Here is a 16,769-nt window from a genome sequence, read left to right on the forward strand (position 1 = left end):
CTGAATGAGATGCACAAACTATACCTCGGTATCATCTATTTACACACACGGCAAGTTTTAAATGAATGATGAACACAACGTGCACTAAAGAGGAAAGAATGAATTTAGTTCACAGTGATTTTTTATTTAAAATGGAAATGATTTGTGTCATTTTAGTGCATAGTTTGAATACAGTACATTATATTAATAACATCAATTTTACTAAAAAAGCCTGTTGATTAAGGAATACTACGTCCAGATTATGTTTTACTCACACCATAATAAAATAACAACATAGCAGATATTATTGATGTATTGAAAATGCATATAGTGGAACACAGTGATTCATTGCGTTGGTGATGTTTCACGCTCACATTACAGTGCTTAATGCTCAATTCCGAATTTTTACCAGATCTGATCTTTCTGCCGAGACTGTTCACATTCATGCTTGAAGTGTCCCATATCTGACATCAGTGTGAACGGATCTCTGCCCTGAAACGCCTCACATGCAACCAATAACCTCACACACATGGGGGACTGACTGACGGCCCATTGGTCTGAAAATACTCACTGGAGTTGTTGGAGTCCAGTGACTGCCAGACTCAATTAACATATTGCTCACTTTAACAGATCTGGGTCCCCCGTTACACAGAAATCATAATATATGACTTTGTATGACTCCTAAAGAAAGGCTTTTCATTTCGGCTGATATTTAACCTTAACAGCTCTTTATGTTATTTAACTAAGTTAAATGAACTAAAGTAAGATGTGTGACGTTACTGTCCGACATCCCGAAACACCTCCAGTCAGCACGCCCACACAAATGTAATAACCGGATTTCATTAAATCAGAGTTCTGCTTTATCAGAAGAAAAGTCTGTTTGATAAGTTAATTTACATTTTAAATGACTGACAAGACAAATGAAGTCTTCAACTGTTTCCTACTGTTGGAAAACCCCTGTTAATATATTGCTTAATTTAACAGAGCTGAGATTACCGGTAAACATCTACTCCTTCTAAAAGATTATTTATGATTTGTTACTACTCATAAGCAGAACTCATTCGGTGAACATGATTTAACATAATTTGGTATTCACTTTAGTTCCATGTAAAGTGAATAAATGTGATCAGATAATGCTCGTCTGCCTTAACAACGCCGTCTACACATTTTTATAACTGCTGATTTATTACAGTGAGTGAAATGACGCTGAATTTAGCAGAAGAACCGAGTTATATAGAAAAAGTATTTTTTGTCAGGTAAACATTATCGATGTCTGATAACCAGTGGTGCACTGCCATATAGTTCTGTGGAGAGAGTTCAGTATTTTTGTGTCATGGAAGAACAGAGAAATTCGGATTTGGGCCATATTTGCTTGTAATGTGAACGTAGTCTTTAGGACAGTTGGTGGTTTATCGTGGTACGGCACAGAGGCTGTAAGGTTTGGGACAGAGAGTGGCTCCTAACTTGAACTCCAGAGTGGGCTGCTCTCCATCGGGTGCCGTTAAAGAAAACCTCTGAAGGATGGAGGTAAAGAAGAGGAACAACTCCGTCCTGGCCAGCTGCTCCCCGAGACACACACGCTTCCCTGAGAGTACACGATACAACAGATGAGTTGTATTCACACCATTTTTATTCACTTTGACCATATAATACTGCTGCAGCTCAGAGTCTGAAACAACCAAATAATAGACATGAAACTTATAGGAAATGGTAGGGCTGTACCGAATGTAATTTTTTTACATTAGGATTTTTTATTGAGGTTTTCGAATGAAGCTTCAAATGTCTGTCGTCATATTTTATGACATCACCCTAAAAAAATCAAATAAAAAATCTTGGAACAAAATCCTCAATTTGAATAAAGTGATTCATCGAATTAAATAACTTAGTCTTTTTTATTAAATCAACTTTCTTTAATGCAGTGGTTATCAATTTTTTTCTGTCATTTCCCCCTTTGGAGGAAGAAATATTTTCAACTTCAGATGACATTAATTATACAACTAATAATGTTTTGAGAAGAAATAAGTTAACATTTTCCTATGATGATTGTTTCTTATAGTTTATTCAGTCCGTAGTCCTCGTGTGTTAAATAGGTTGGTAGGAGGGACGTTGAGTTTTATCAAACCACTTTTTTTAATTGACGTGACTGGGATGTAATGTTTCTAAATGTCTTCTTAGTTTGTTGGGTCTCATACTGTCAGCTATTGTAGTTTTCAGTCATGTTTCATGTTGACTTTTTGACTTTACAGCACTTATGGAAATGTTTGGATCACACGAGACGAAACCACTCCTACGCAGATTCCACTGGAATCTAATTTTACAAACAGTATAATACTAATATGCAAATAAAAAAAAAAAACTGCGCAGCATTCAAATGTTGATGTAGAATTTGAATGTCAATGTTAACTTACAGTATGAATGAAGCTTCGAAGTATTCGGTACAGCTCTTGTAAATGGTTAAACAGGCAAGTGTTTGCTGGCAAGCAATAGTACGTATCTTATTTAATTTTCCTCTGTAAAGACCTTTAAAGATAGGGTCGATGATGTTGGAAAGCTAGCATAATTTCAAAGTAGCATAGCCTCAGGAGCTCCGTCTAAACCCCCTCACCCCCTCCCTTCGGGGCTCCTTCCAAGGCAACGCCCCCCCCACACATGCACGAGCAGCGCCGCATCGTAACTACTTCACAGACACAGAGTGGAGAGAGGACCTCAACTCAACAACGCTACCTCATGACAAGTAACCGCGGCAGTGCTACTGCAGGGCTGAGTTTTTGCTTCCATTCTCCATGAAACATGTGGTGGCGACACGCTTTGAGTTGAGGGAGGCAGGGAGGCATCTGATTGGTTCTTTCCAAGCGGACCGCGAGGCAGTGATAGGTAGACGTTTTTACAGGATTACAGCAGCTACAGATGACGGCTCTTTTCCGGTTCTTTTTCAGAGCTCATCAGTAATGGATCGCTGTCGGGGTGTAAAGACCATTTCAACCAATAAAACAAATAGTGGAGACTTGAGAACATCGTCAACCCTGCCTTTAAGGTTTAAACAACATACAACTGAGTTTTAGAGGGTTGTAATAAGTGACTAACCTGCTGAAAAAGCAAGGAAGGCTTCTCTCTTCCTAAATTTGCCGTCCTGGTCCAGAAAATGTTGAGGGTTGAAGGAGTGCGGAGTTTCCCACATCGACTCATCACGTAGAACAGAGATCAGTGTGGGCATGACAAAGGTGCCCTGAGAAAAAGGCATTAATGAAAACATCAAATCAAATTGTTATCTTTTTTTTTGTATTTCTTCTAGTGAGTTTGTTTTTATAAACAAAAATGAAATAGATGAAAATAAACAAAATACAAAGTTGAGCTTCAAGGTTAACTCTCAACCTTGGAAACAGCAGTTGATGAAATAATCATAATAATTGAAGATAATCAAAAAATAAATAAATAAATAAAAATGTTTTAATGCTAAATGCAGTACCTGTGAGGGTTTCTGGACAATATTTGTCATTGTTTTGTGTTGTTAATTGATTTCCAATAATAAATATATACATACATTTGCATAAAGTAAGCATGTTTGCCCACTCCCATGTTGTACATTTTGAGCAGATAAAAAATGTGCGATGAATTTGTGATTTATCCCGATTAATTATGAACAATCATGCAATGAATCACGATTTAAATATTTGAATCGATTGACAGCCCTACTTTGAAGTTAAGTTATCTTCACGTAGTTGAAGGGGACTGGTTTGAGTGTTTGTGTTTTTGAGTTGGTTGCTGAGAAGCACCGCATTCAAAAGCTATGCTGCCAGAAAATCCAACAAACAATAAGCAAAATGCCCACATAAAGCAATTCCTTCTCATATGTGCATCATGTACCTTTGGGAATGTGTACTTGTCCAGCGTTGTTTCCCTGTTTGTCACGTGGATCAAATTGAGGGGTAAGATGTTGGCCATTCTCTGGATTTCATGGATGACTGCATCAGTATAGGGCATGTTTTCCTTGTCAGTCATAGAGGGCTGCTTGGATGAACCGACGACAGCATCTATCTCGGCCTGGACCCTCTCTGCACACAGTGAAAACAGGAAACAATGGGAGTCTGTGTACCACGTAGACGACTGAGGGGAAAATACCACATCCTACACACGTACTCTCCCATTACAGACCTGACCTGTGAGACTCCTTTAATACTAGTCAAGTCAAGACACGTGCAAACAATGCAGGAATGAGTTGGGACAGATATTACTCACACACACACCTTGTATGTGAGGGTAGTAGATCATGTACAGCAGTCCCCAGTGTAAAGTAGTGGTAGTAGTTTCAGTTCCAGCAGCAAACAGGTCCATAGTGCAAAAACTCAAATTCTCGAGATTAAAACCAGCATCTTTGTCCTCGTTCTATCGACAACACAAGAGACAGTTTCTAGTATCAGTTGACACATTTCATTAGAAAACAAACACACAAACACACACACAGACTCACCTCTTCCATCTCTGTGAGGAAGCAGTCGATGTAGTCTCTCGGTGAGGACGGGTCAAAGCTTTCTCTGTGTTCTTGGATCTTGATTTTTATGTAGTCAATTATATTATGTGTCAGAGTGAATATCCTCCGGTGAGGTCCAGGCAGCCACTTCATCAGCCAGGGTAACATGCTGTAAAGCTACAGAGCATGAACACATGTGTCTGTGAGTGAATCAGGCAATAGACAGAGGCGGCAAAACCAATATGTCAAATTTGGATGACACATTACGGCCCAGATCAGACACCGCCTTTTTGAGAGCGTTTGTTGTGTGCGTTAACACAAATTCGTTTTAACGCTACTAATTTCTTTAACGCATTAACGAAACTTGTGATTTTTATGTTGTAGCGGGCGCAGCTTTAAAGCTAGAGTGAAGATACTAATATCATATGAAACTAGAAAAAACCTAAGGAATCCATTGTAACCAACCATGTCATACTAGCTCAAGTGAAGGAGGTTAAATAACGCTCCAAACTTATGCTAAATTGTGGTGAGGAAAAACTGGCATGGTCATTTTCAAAGGGGTACCTTGACCTCTGACCTCCAGATATGTGAATGTAAATGGGTTCTATGGGTACCCACGAGTCTCCCCTTTATTTGCCCACTCCCATGTTGATAAGAGTATTAAACATTTGACACATCTCCCTTTAAGGTACATTTTGAACAGATATAAAATGTACAATTCATTTGCGATTAAATATGGACAATCATGCAATTAATCATGGTTAAATATTCTAATCGAATGACAGCCCTAATAATATCACATTATAATATATTTGTTGATTATATATTTTTTTACTGTTAATCTGAAAAGTATAACTAACTATAACTAAAATTATCAAATAAATGTAGTGGAGTAAATAGTACAATATTTCCCTCTGATATGTAGTGGAGTAGAATATTAAGTAGGAGAAAATGGAAATACTTGAGTAAAGTACAAGTATCCTAATATTGTACTTATATACAGTACTTGAGTAAATGTACTTAGTTGCATTCCACCACTGCTTTTACTTCAGTAAAGGATCAAAGTACTTCTTTCACCACTGGTTACACATTTTTATCAGTTTTTTGTCATGTTAATTATTAAAATACAGTATTGACTTAAGGAGTGTGGCTGGATAAATACAGATTTAAAAAAAGAGTACTGTGTGCTTGTTTACAAAGGAGGCTCACCTGTGCCCATCCACCTCCCTCTAAGTACAATAACTCGTTGAAGCTCTGAAGAATACCCTGGTGCTGCTTGTCGGTGTACTCGAAGCGATCCCCAAACACCAGGCAGCAGATGATGTTGGACACTGCGCTGTTCATCAGTGACTGGGCATTAAAAGGCTTGCCTGTAAAATAAAGAGAAGATGTAGATAAGACACACTGAAAAAAAAGAGACACAAGTATTGATTCTGGATGATTAACTGGTTAGTATAAAAGATCAGGTGTGGTTGCTGTAGATAATGAAGCAGGGAAATAGAGAGTCACATGCACACGGTCTAAGGTTCATGCTCCACGGTGTTGGTGCATGGCTTCTGTGTTGCAAAGGTGGAAAGTCACGTGTTCACAGAATAAAAACAAAATAATAATGTGTCATAGTTAAAAAAAAGAAAGCGTACTGCACTGTTAAAAGCACTAGCTGATTAGTAGGTGCTTGTTGAAAAATAAGATTTGTTCAGTGCCTTGCTGAAGGGCAAAAGCCTCAGAGAGATAATGGCCCTCCTGCTGGATGGATGGCTCCAACGTCATCTTGCCAACACCAAAGTTTCTGAGTGTACGAATAGCAAATCTCCTCTGCTGCTTCCATTTATGGCCATTCGATATCACCAAACCTTTTGGAAACACATAACAGCATTAGACCGGAAGTAATGTGTGAGTGTTACAGGAATGAACCTAGAAATAAGTTAGCATTTTAGCACTTTCTGTTCCCTCGTCTGGAAGTCAATGGGTTTTTAGTTAGATAACTGAAATAAGGTCTGTGGTTAACACAAGCTGTAGAGATTTTGTTCTACGGCATAAAATACATGAATAAATACTAAGGCTGTCAATCAATTAAAATATTTAATCGCAAATTAATCACACATTTTTTTCTGTTCAAAATGTACCTTAAAATGAGATTTATCAAGTATTTAATACTCTTAACAACATGTGAGTGGGCAAATATGCTGCTTTATAATAATGTATGTATATATTTATTATTGGAAATCAATTAACAACACAAAACAATTATAAATATTGTCCAGAAACCCTCACAGGTACTGCACAAACCATAAAAAATATGCTCAAATCATAACATGGCAAACTGCAGCCCAACAGGCAACAACAGCTGTCAGTGTGTCAGTGTGCTGACTTGACTATGATTTGCCCCAAACTGAATGTGACTATCATAAAGTGGGCATGTCTGTAAAGGGGAGACTCGTGGGTACTCATAGAACCCATTTTCATTCCCATATCTTGAGGTCAGAGGTCAAGGGATCGCTTTGAAAATGGCCATGTCAGTTTTTCCTCACCAAAATTTAGTGTAAGTTTAGAGCGTTATTTAACCTCCTTCATGAGAAGCTAGTAGTTGGTACCAATAGTTTCCTTAGGTTTTCAAGTTTAATTTGATATCAGTATTTTCACTAGCTTTAAAGCTGCGCCCGCTACAACCTCCGAAAGATCGATTGCGTTAATGTGTTAGAGAAATTAGTGGCGTTAAAACAAATTTGCGTTAACGTGTTATTAGCGCGTTAACTTTGACAGACCTAATAAATCCCCCACGCGTGAATTTTGAAGCCTTTATGTGTATTAAAGAAGGCGGTTGCAAACAAGTGGCTAAATGAGACTACTAAACGTCATCACACCGACTCGTCCTCCTCTACAGCCTCATTGTGTATACTTGTGCTCATGCGACCGTGGTGTAGTTCATTTATAGCCTAATGTTAGCTTTTTAGTTCTTGCGCTTGCATTCACGCTTCAAAAATCACAAAAGTGGCGTTCATTTGTGAAGATAATCTTGCTGAACAAAACGTGTAAGTATCATAACGAGTGTTCGCCAGAGTTTATTTTCTGCAATAATCCAAAACCCAATGGAAAACCCCATTGGCTTTTTGTAGAGGTAACCTTGGCGATGCCAACTTCCTGGTTGGCACACAAAAATACGTCATCCCTGGAGCGCTCTATTGGAAATGGGTATAACTAACAACTAGCTAAATGCTAATATGCCCTAATATGGTGTCACTAAATACTAACTAGCAGCAACTCTTCAAACTAAATGCAACACACACTACCTTTATTCCCAACTAATGCGTCAAACAATGGTATGCAGGGGCGATCCATGTAGTCTTCTCCTTTCTGGACCAGGGCCTCTCTCACAAGCTTGTAGCCATTGACGACCGCAATCCTTCCACCAAAGAGCCGAAGGGTGAAAATGTTTCCATATTTCTCTGCAAACTGAACAAAGAGAGCAGACAGGTGTTTAGGTTCACTGAGTTGACATACTTCCTGAGGATGTCAACAACAAAAAAAGAATCAGTCTAGCTTTAGAGGGCTACAGCAGGCTGCAGTAGACATTACTGACTACTAGTGTTGTAGTACTCGAGACCGGTCTTGGTCTTGAGACCGGTCTCAAGATACTTTGAGTAGTGGGCAAGGAGGAGTTTTCCTCTCTCTCTTTTCACCCTGTGCCACCTGGTGGCTCTACTGCACACACAGTACTTCTTAAAATGCACATTTGGCTGAACAGTAACACACAAAAAGAAGCTGCTGGTGGGGAAATGTAAACAGGAACAGCAGCAACCAATTACAGTAGATGTTTCTGTTGATTCCTGGAGTGCAGCAGACCACATTCTATCATGCAGTATAAATGTGTTATTTTTGCCTTTTCTAAAATGGTTTATTTCTGGTGTGATCTTTATACTATGACAGTTTTCCTAAAATTAAATAAAAAAAAAACTTGCAATATATCACCTTGCTTACTGTATCGCAATATATTGAATAATTACACTCTGTATCATGATACGTATCGTATTGCCAAATTCATGCCAATACACACATACAGTATATATATTTTATTTATGTTTTAGTACTTCTCATTATTACATACTACATTCCTGTTTACACCTCTGTATATTTACAGTATATTTAGTACTCCTCATTATTACATTCCTGTTTACACGTCTGTGTACATATATTACTTCTCATCATGCATATACATAATACATCCTGTTTACATTCAGTTTTCCCATCTGAAATACTGTCTTCAACTAAATTACAAATTTACATTATCAATACTATTTTATATTTATTTATGCTTACATTTATTTTAACTGCACTATTTCATGCCTTGCATTATCATTTGGGTTTTACTTTGATATATACATACAGTATTTTATTTGAATTGTTGAAGGAACCTGAAACCAAAGATTTTCATTGCCAATGTCTGCTTTGCTGGAATTGCCAATTGACAAATAAAAGAACATTTCACCTGTAATTTCAGGACTGTTACCTAAATATTTTATGATGTAAAATATAATAATAATCCCCGTTAGATCATTCAACCTTTCAATGGACTGTAAACTACTACACAACGTCTAAACAACAAACTCATTCGATTATTAGGCAACTACTAGACAGGTTAATCATCTTCACCTGCCTTTTTACAAAACAAAACATGGCCAGTACTCCATCAGATATCGTGGTGTACAAATATGGAACACCAAAATACATGTTATCAAGAGCTCGTTATCCTTAGAACATTTTAAAAGGAAATTATCATCACATTTAATTCATGATGTGTAATTGCCTTTTGATATGTTTAGATATATTTTCTTTTCTTCTGTACTGTTTTTTGTATGTATTTCATTGTTTTTATTGGATTGTTTTCCACTGTTTGGTTTGGTTTTTCTGCACATTTTGTGTACTTCTTGTTATTGTTCTTTAACTTTTGTTTATTTTTAAAATTATGTTAGTCTAGATCTTTCTTCCTTTTTTGTTCTCCTGGGGTTGGGGGGGAGGTCCTTTATATAAATAAGTCTGTGGCTTCCTGACCTCTCCTGACACAGTTCCTGTTTTTTTTTTTCATTGACTGGATTTTGTGCAGTTTTATATATGCGCAAATAAAATAAATAAATAATCATTACCTGTGATTAATAGTGAAACTGATACCTCTGACCTTCCCTCCCCCCTTTTTTATTTTCTATTAACTTATTTGTTGATTTCATTTATTATTACTCTCATATTTTTGTATTATTATTGTTTTTTTGTTGTGTTTTTTTTTTTTAACTCTATTCTTTATTTTTGTCATTATTATTATTGTTATTTATTTTCTTGGTTTTCTTTCGGTTTTGAATGTTGAGGTTGTTTTCTCTATAGTGTACTTGATGGGTTTGTCTGTAAGCTCATCTACTTAAAAGTTTGGTTTATAGACTGTTGTAATTACAAACAGTGGATTGCATATATGAAAACGGCCTTGAAAAAAGGGAAAAAATAAAGTACATATAAAAAGAAAAAGAAACTGGTACCTCAGGGATCTGCAGGTGGAACCTGCTGGGATCCATGAGATGAAGGTGACCGATGAAGGGCAAAGCCCAGGGTCCTGGAGGGAAGTTAGGAGGCGCCCTGTTCTTTAAAACATCAGCTAACAACAGAAAAACACACAGAAATATCAAAACACTCCTTCCATCCATCCACTCCAAGCCCAGAACACTGGATATTATCTCCATTTTATCGGTTTATTTATGCTTTCTTATTTATTCTAACGGATTTAACTCTGTTAGTGCGACCGAGCAGAGTCCAGTAACAGAAAGTTAGAGACGGTTTGTTTGGTTATCCAACCAGGAAGATACAAATAATAAGATCAGATTGGACTTCTGGTTTATGGGTCTGACCTTCAAAATAAAAGCATAATACATACACAGCAGGAAGTGTGAGTGACTTTCAGTACCTGCATTCAAAATAAAGGATATAAAAAACATAACTACTACTACTACTAATAATAATAATAATAATACAAATTATACAAATTGTCAATATTTGTGTTTTAAACATGGAATGCACCCAGTAATATGTGTAATTTGATTGTAATGTGATTATATTTTGTATTAATAATCTGAATCTGTAAAGTAACTAAAGTTGTCAGATAAATGTAGTGGAGTAAAAAAGTCTAATATTTCCCTCTGAGATGTAGTTGAGTGGAAGTAGAAAGTAGCAGAACATGGAAATACTCAAGTAAAGTAGAAGTACCTCAAAATTGTATTTAAATACTCAGTTACATTTCACCACTGAGTACATTTTATACTGTTGTGTTTTTCAAAGCATTATTTACTCTTCCTGTTGGAATAAAATAATTGTTAATTATTTAACTGCAAAGTAGTAATGTGTTGTTGATACCTTCACTTTTTTTTGCATTAAATCATACCGGGATGTTTGCTGAAATTAATTGGATATGGCACAGCCCCACCAAGAAAAATTTCCACCAGCCGCCACTGTGTAGGGGGATCAATTGGCAGAAATGTAATATAATATTAATAAGTATGTTGTTTTCAGTGTATAATCACCGTAGAATTATGGAGGACGAAACCTGCCAAAATAAAAAATAAATAAATAAATAAATACATGACTCGATAAATGAATAAATGTCATTAAATGTGTAAAAAATGAATGTAGCCATTAAATGTGGCATAAATTGATATTTCTGTTTTAATTCCCTTCTTTATTTATTTCTTTGTATTAATTCCCTTATTTATTTACTCGTTTAATTTTCCCTTTTATTTATTTAATTATTTATTTTTTATTAATCTTTTAAATGTATTTATTAATTTTTGCATTTATTTCATATTTATTTATCTAGTTTTGCACTTATTTTTTGTTTATTTTATATTTATTTTTAAATGTATGCATTTATTGATATATTTATGCATTTCTTTATTTATTTCAGCACGATTTTCCCTTTGCTTTTCACCCCTTATTTATTTCTGTATTCTTTTCTTTATGCATTTCTGCCTCATTACGGAAATGAGGGGGCTGTCACTCAACGTAAATACATACATTTAAATAAATATACAATAAAATGAATAAATACATACACATTTATAGGTATATTTACCTTACCTTGATTCACTGATTGGTTACTAACTTATATTTTATTTATTTATTTAATTAGGAAGACCTGTTGTGTCCAACACACAGTGCACATGCATAAAGTCAATTATCAGCTGGAAGAGTTCAAGTTCCAGCCTTGTTTTTCACTTCAGAGGTCCAAAGAGTACACTAGTGTTACGTAACATTTCCTTGTTGAGAGTTTATGTTAGTTTGTTTTATGCCAGCCTCCTTCACTCCTCACCCACATAACATGAGACGCTCCCACCAGAACGGCGGCTATTAGAGCCAGTGGGGCAATGTCGCCTTAATGCACGGCTACCAGGGGGTCTCATGCATGGTGGTATTAAGAGAACTGGATACAGCGTTGGAGGCAGGGCCCCGTTCATTCCTATTAAAGTTGCTCAGTGGCGCATGATTGCCAAAATGGCTCGACTTCCGAGTGGAAAAGTACCCGGATCTTCAGGTGCTCTTTCGCATCCATTGGGCCCATGGAGCAGGCGCAGTAGCGTCCGCTTGGTCACATGTCTCGGTCACGGGGTCACAGCCGTCACACTGTCGTCACAGCTTGCTAACTCCGCCGCCCTCTCAATCACATGAACGGAGGAAGGGAAATAACTCTGAATTCAGCTATTAGTGCATTTTACAACTTTTAGGACCTAATGATTTAAATAAGGGCTAATAAAGTGTTCATACTGGGAAGTTGATTCAGCTCAAAAAACAAATATCCGTTGAGTTACAGACATCTCTTTCCCAATGTAAGTCTATGGGAAAAAGTATTTTTGGGCCCAATGGCATCACATGACGGACACAGAAGTTGTAGTACCGCCGTTTGGCTGCTACAAAAATTGGGATCAACGACCGGCGCTTTTCCTGGGGGCTTGGTGGCTCCACTGGAGTCCACTTTAGATGATGTGGAACACTGTGATTGGTTTATAGACATCCAATCAATTCATTTTGTGCATTTGGGTGGAGCCAAATGACAGCAATCAAAGATCTTGACATCCTCGAAAAGTTATGTCCATTGAAAAGTAATTTGTGTTTTTAAATGCAGCTTGCTCAGGAGTACGGTCCAGTGTTCAGCTTGAGGAGAGGCAGCGAGAGGATGGTGTTTGTTTCAGGCTACAAGATGGTCAAAGAGGCTCTTGTTCACCAGCTGGACAGCTTTGTTGATCGACCGATTGTCCCTCTCTTCCATGTTATCTTCAAGGGGCTTGGTGAGTATATGAGAACGAGTGAGTGAGAACATGACTGTATGGTACCGCAAATGTCTTTCTCCAGGGTAAAACCACACCTCTTTATGCTGCGTTGAAGGATAAATCATGGCTCAGTCAGCCAACTCACATGGGACAAAGTTGAGTATCTTGTCATTGCAGAATGGTGTTTATATTTCAGCGTCTACACTTCGTCCCTCCCTGCGAGGATACACCAAAAATTCACCACAGCAACAGATTAGGGAGTGACAATTGGCGTTCAGAAGTGATGGACGTCAGTGAATTGCTTGTTTGCTAAGAATTTGATGCAATGTTCCCACAGGCATTGGTTTGAGCAATGGTTACCTGTGGAAGAAGCAGAGGAAGTTTGCCATCACTCACCTGCGTTACTTTGGAGAGGGCCAGAAGTCATTGGAAAAATACATTGAGGTGGAAAACAACTTCCTCTGTGAAGCTTTCAAAGAGGAACAAGGCAAGTAATGATTCATCTGTTAGTTCATATCCTAATATGAATTATCATCACTTAAATTAAATTCAACATATTCCCAGGAAGACCATTCAACCCCCACTACATCATAACGAATGCAGTGAGTAACATCATCTCGTCTGTGGTGTTTGGACATCGCTTTGAATACAGCGATCAAAGCTTTCGCAAGGTTCTGGAGTTGGACAATGAGGCCTTTGTGCTCTCTGGCTCTGCTCCGATTCAGGTAATTTCAACTGTCATGTTGTGATCACACAACAAACTGTGCTGTTGGTCCATAATTTGATCTGAGAGTTTGTCCCATCAACAGCTGTATGATGCCTTCCCTGGCTTGCTGAAGTACCTGCCAGGACCTCACCAGACTGTCCACGCCAACTACAAGGAGATCATGACTTTCCTGAAAAAGGAAGTAGAGAAGCACCAGGAGGAGTGGAACCCGGATGACCCCCGTGATTATATCGATGTTTACCTGGCAGAGATGGAGAAGGTAAGATATTTAATTTTTTTTAGTAAAGCTCCCTGGAATCTGGCAAAGGATATGTTCCACCGCCAAATTTCTAGAGTAACACAGAACGGACAAACCAAACTCTTTCACGATTTTATGTTACCTGAAGGCCACCGTAGTTCTCTGACACCCTGGAAAGGGAGGAGTGAGCGGAGGGGTATTCAGTTGTTTGCAATCTGCAACCTCACCACTAGATGACACAAAATCCTACAAACTGCTCCTTTAATGATTTATTTGGAAAGTACAGGTAAGAGGTTAAATTTGTCTGAAAGAAAGTCCACTATAACAGCATAGCCCAATGTATGATGGCGTTGACAGAAAAAGGAGTATCCCCAGGCTGGCTTCAACATTGAAACCCTGCTGGTTTGCATCCTCGACCTGATTGAGGCTGGTACAGAAACAACTTCCACCACTTTACGCTGGGCCCTCCTATACATGATGCACTACCCAGAGATAGAGGGTTAGTATCTTAGTAATCACATTGAGCATATTCTCATGAAGATTACACATGGTTTTATACTATTCAAAGTGTATAATGTCCAATGACTCTGCTTCCTCACTCAGAGAAAGTCCAGGCAGAGATAGACCGAGTGATCGGACAGTCTCGTCAGCCCACAATAGCCGACAGACCCAACATGCCTTTCACCGACGCTGTCATCCATGAGACTCAAAGGATGGGAAACATTGTTCCCTTGGGATTCCCCAAAATGGCCAGTAAAGACACTACACTGGGAGGATACTTAATACCCAAGGTAAAGGACTATTTACCAGACTCATCCAGATATGAATGACAAGCTGTAAATTATTTATACACAGCTGATAACCTCATGCCTATTATTCCAGGGCACAGCCACAACTACAATTCTTGCATCGGTGCTGTTTGATAAGAATGAGTGGGCGACTCCAGATATCTTCAATCCGGAGCATTTCTTGGATTCAGAGGGCCACTTCCGCAGAAGAGAGGCCTTCTTACCGTTTTCAGCAGGTTTGAACAATATTCCACCACTTTCAGTGATACTATTTAGCTCACAGAGATTGCTACCACCAACACCATACCACCAACATGCAGTAGTTCATGATAGTAAGATGTGGTTTTAGGAGTCTAGTAACCTGAAGCTGCTGTCGACTGTTTCCTTCACAGGTAAACGTGCGTGTTTAGGGGAGCACCTGGCCAGAATGGAGCTGTTCGTTCTCTTTACATCTCTCCTCCAACACTTCACCTTCTCTCCTGTTCCTGGAGAAATGCCCAGCTTGGAGGGCGTGCTAGGCTTCACCCATTCCCCCGAGGAGTTCAGGATGCTAGCTGTGCCTCGCTGATTTGCTCCCGCCTCTTCTCATCCCTGCACAAAGCTTTAACGGTCTCCACGAAGACGACAATATCAAAGATCACATATCTGACTTGCAACTGGAAACTAGTTTGCATAACATATGACCATTCCCCACCAAAAAATATAAAAATAAAGAAGATCACCATGTCTGTGGAGATTCACAGCCATCCAGGCCACATGATATTTGTCAAAGGCACCTGGATTTGCTTATGGTTTCAAGGCCAAACAGTTAGCCCAGTTGCCTTTGATTTGGTTCTTACAGGTAAATAAAGCACCAGCACTCCCATGTTCCTCCCAAAGGAAGCGATATGTTTTCGGGAAAACTACTGTTCTACTTGTACTGATACAGTATCTATTTATCACTGGTCTGACAAGCTTTTATCTACTGGATCTCATATAATTTGATGAGATGGTCATTAACATTTGACATTCACAAACTGTTGATCCATTAAGTGTTGCATAATTTAATGAGCTAATACTGATTAGATCATTTATCAGTGAAGTGCAACAGTAGATTATGATATACAGTATTATGGATTCACATTAGCACATGATGCCTTATGTATTAGCTCTACATTAGTTAAACATATTTTCCTTCCCATCTAACAAAATACATCAAAACACAGCACCTACACACACATCAGGAAGAAATGTGAGTACCCTTATGGTGCCCTTCTTTACTCAGATCTTTTATTTATGTAAAAGTAGTCGGTCTGTCAAATTTAACGTGATAATAACGCGTTAAGGCAAATTCATTTTAACGCCCTAATTTCTTTAACACATTAACGCAACTTGCAAGTTTTACCTAGAGTGAAGATACTGGCATCATATAAAACTAGAAAAGGAATTCATTGGTACCAACCATGTCATACTAGTGTGTCGCATGGGAGGCTAAATAACGCTCCAAACTTATGCTAAATTTTGGCGAGGAAAAACTGGCATGGCCATTTTCAAAGGGGTCCCTTGAACTCTGACCTTCCGATATGTGAATGAAAACGGTTTCTATGGATACCCACGAGTCTCCCTTTACAGACATGCCCACTTTATGATAATCACATGCAGTTTGGGGCAAGTCATAGTCAAGTCAGCACACTGACACACTGACAGCTCTTGTTGCCTGTTGGGCTGCAGTTTGCCTTGTTATGATTTGAGCATATTTTTTATGCTAAATGCAGTAGCTGTGTTTCTGGATAATATTTGTCATTGTTTTGTGTTGTTAATTGATTTCCAACAATAATTACATACATACATTTGCATAAAGCAGCATATTTGCCCACTTCCATTTTGATAAGGGTATTAAATACTTGACAAATCTCCCTTTAAGGTAAAGTTTGAACAGATAAAAAAATATGTGATTAATTTGCAATTAATCAGTGCAATCTGCAACCTCACCACAAGATGCCGTCAGATCCCACACACTGCACTTTTAAGTAAAGATAGTCAATGTACTCATTATGCAGAATGGCCCATTTGAGAATCACATATATTATATCACAGGATTATAACTATAGATGCATTCATGTGTAAATTTGCTTTAATCTTGCAGCAAGTAAAGGTGGGGCTAATTGTAACTACTTTGTATACTACTGGGTAGCTTAATCTTTAATAATGCATCATACATCATCAACGTATAATGTATTTAAATATGCCTTTTTTTTCTTCTTTTTTTTACCTTACTTTACCATTAACTTAC

General features: G+C 38.0%; 2 protein-coding genes and 1 long non-coding RNA gene across 4 annotated transcripts; 2 read left to right on the forward strand and 1 right to left on the reverse strand.

Annotated features, from left to right (window-relative positions):
• Nucleotides 1-108: 108 nt before the first annotated feature.
• LOC141768030 (cytochrome P450 2J4-like) lies at nt 109-10,294 on the reverse strand. Of its 2 annotated transcripts, XM_074635910.1 has the most exons (9): nt 9,970-10,293; nt 7,738-7,900; nt 6,151-6,300; nt 5,657-5,817; nt 4,448-4,624; nt 4,224-4,362; nt 3,844-4,031; nt 3,064-3,205; nt 109-1,564 (listed from the first exon to the last, which is right to left on the reverse strand). In XM_074635910.1, exons 1-9 carry the CDS (start codon nt 10,168-10,170, stop codon nt 1,389-1,391), a joined length of 1,497 nt encoding a protein of 498 aa, XP_074492011.1. In that variant the 5' UTR covers nt 10,171-10,293; the 3' UTR covers nt 109-1,388. The 2 variants fall into 2 exon arrangements, with proteins under 2 accessions (XP_074492011.1, XP_074492012.1); XM_074635911.1 differs by lacking the exon at nt 4,448-4,624 and having other exon boundaries at nt 9,970-10,294.
• LOC141768035 (uncharacterized) lies at nt 9,073-9,589 on the forward strand. The gene is made up of 2 exons (XR_012593981.1): nt 9,073-9,146; nt 9,185-9,589. It is a non-coding gene; the product is annotated as an uncharacterized LOC141768035 (long non-coding RNA).
• A 2,268-nt stretch (nt 10,295-12,562) lies between the features above and the next one.
• LOC141768033 (cytochrome P450 2J2-like) lies at nt 12,563-16,336 on the forward strand. Its single transcript, XM_074635916.1, has 8 exons — nt 12,563-12,762; nt 13,082-13,235; nt 13,313-13,469; nt 13,554-13,730; nt 14,067-14,208; nt 14,313-14,500; nt 14,592-14,733; nt 14,890-16,336. The coding sequence occupies exons 1-8, from the start codon at nt 12,594-12,596 to the stop codon at nt 15,063-15,065; spliced, it is 1,305 nt and encodes a 434-aa protein (XP_074492017.1). The 5' UTR covers nt 12,563-12,593; the 3' UTR covers nt 15,066-16,336.
• Nucleotides 16,337-16,769: the final 433 nt, after the last annotated feature.

Source organism: Sebastes fasciatus, chromosome 5, assembly GCF_043250625.1.
Source record: "Sebastes fasciatus isolate fSebFas1 chromosome 5, fSebFas1.pri, whole genome shotgun sequence".
NCBI lineage: Eukaryota > Metazoa > Chordata > Actinopteri > Perciformes > Sebastidae > Sebastes > Sebastes fasciatus.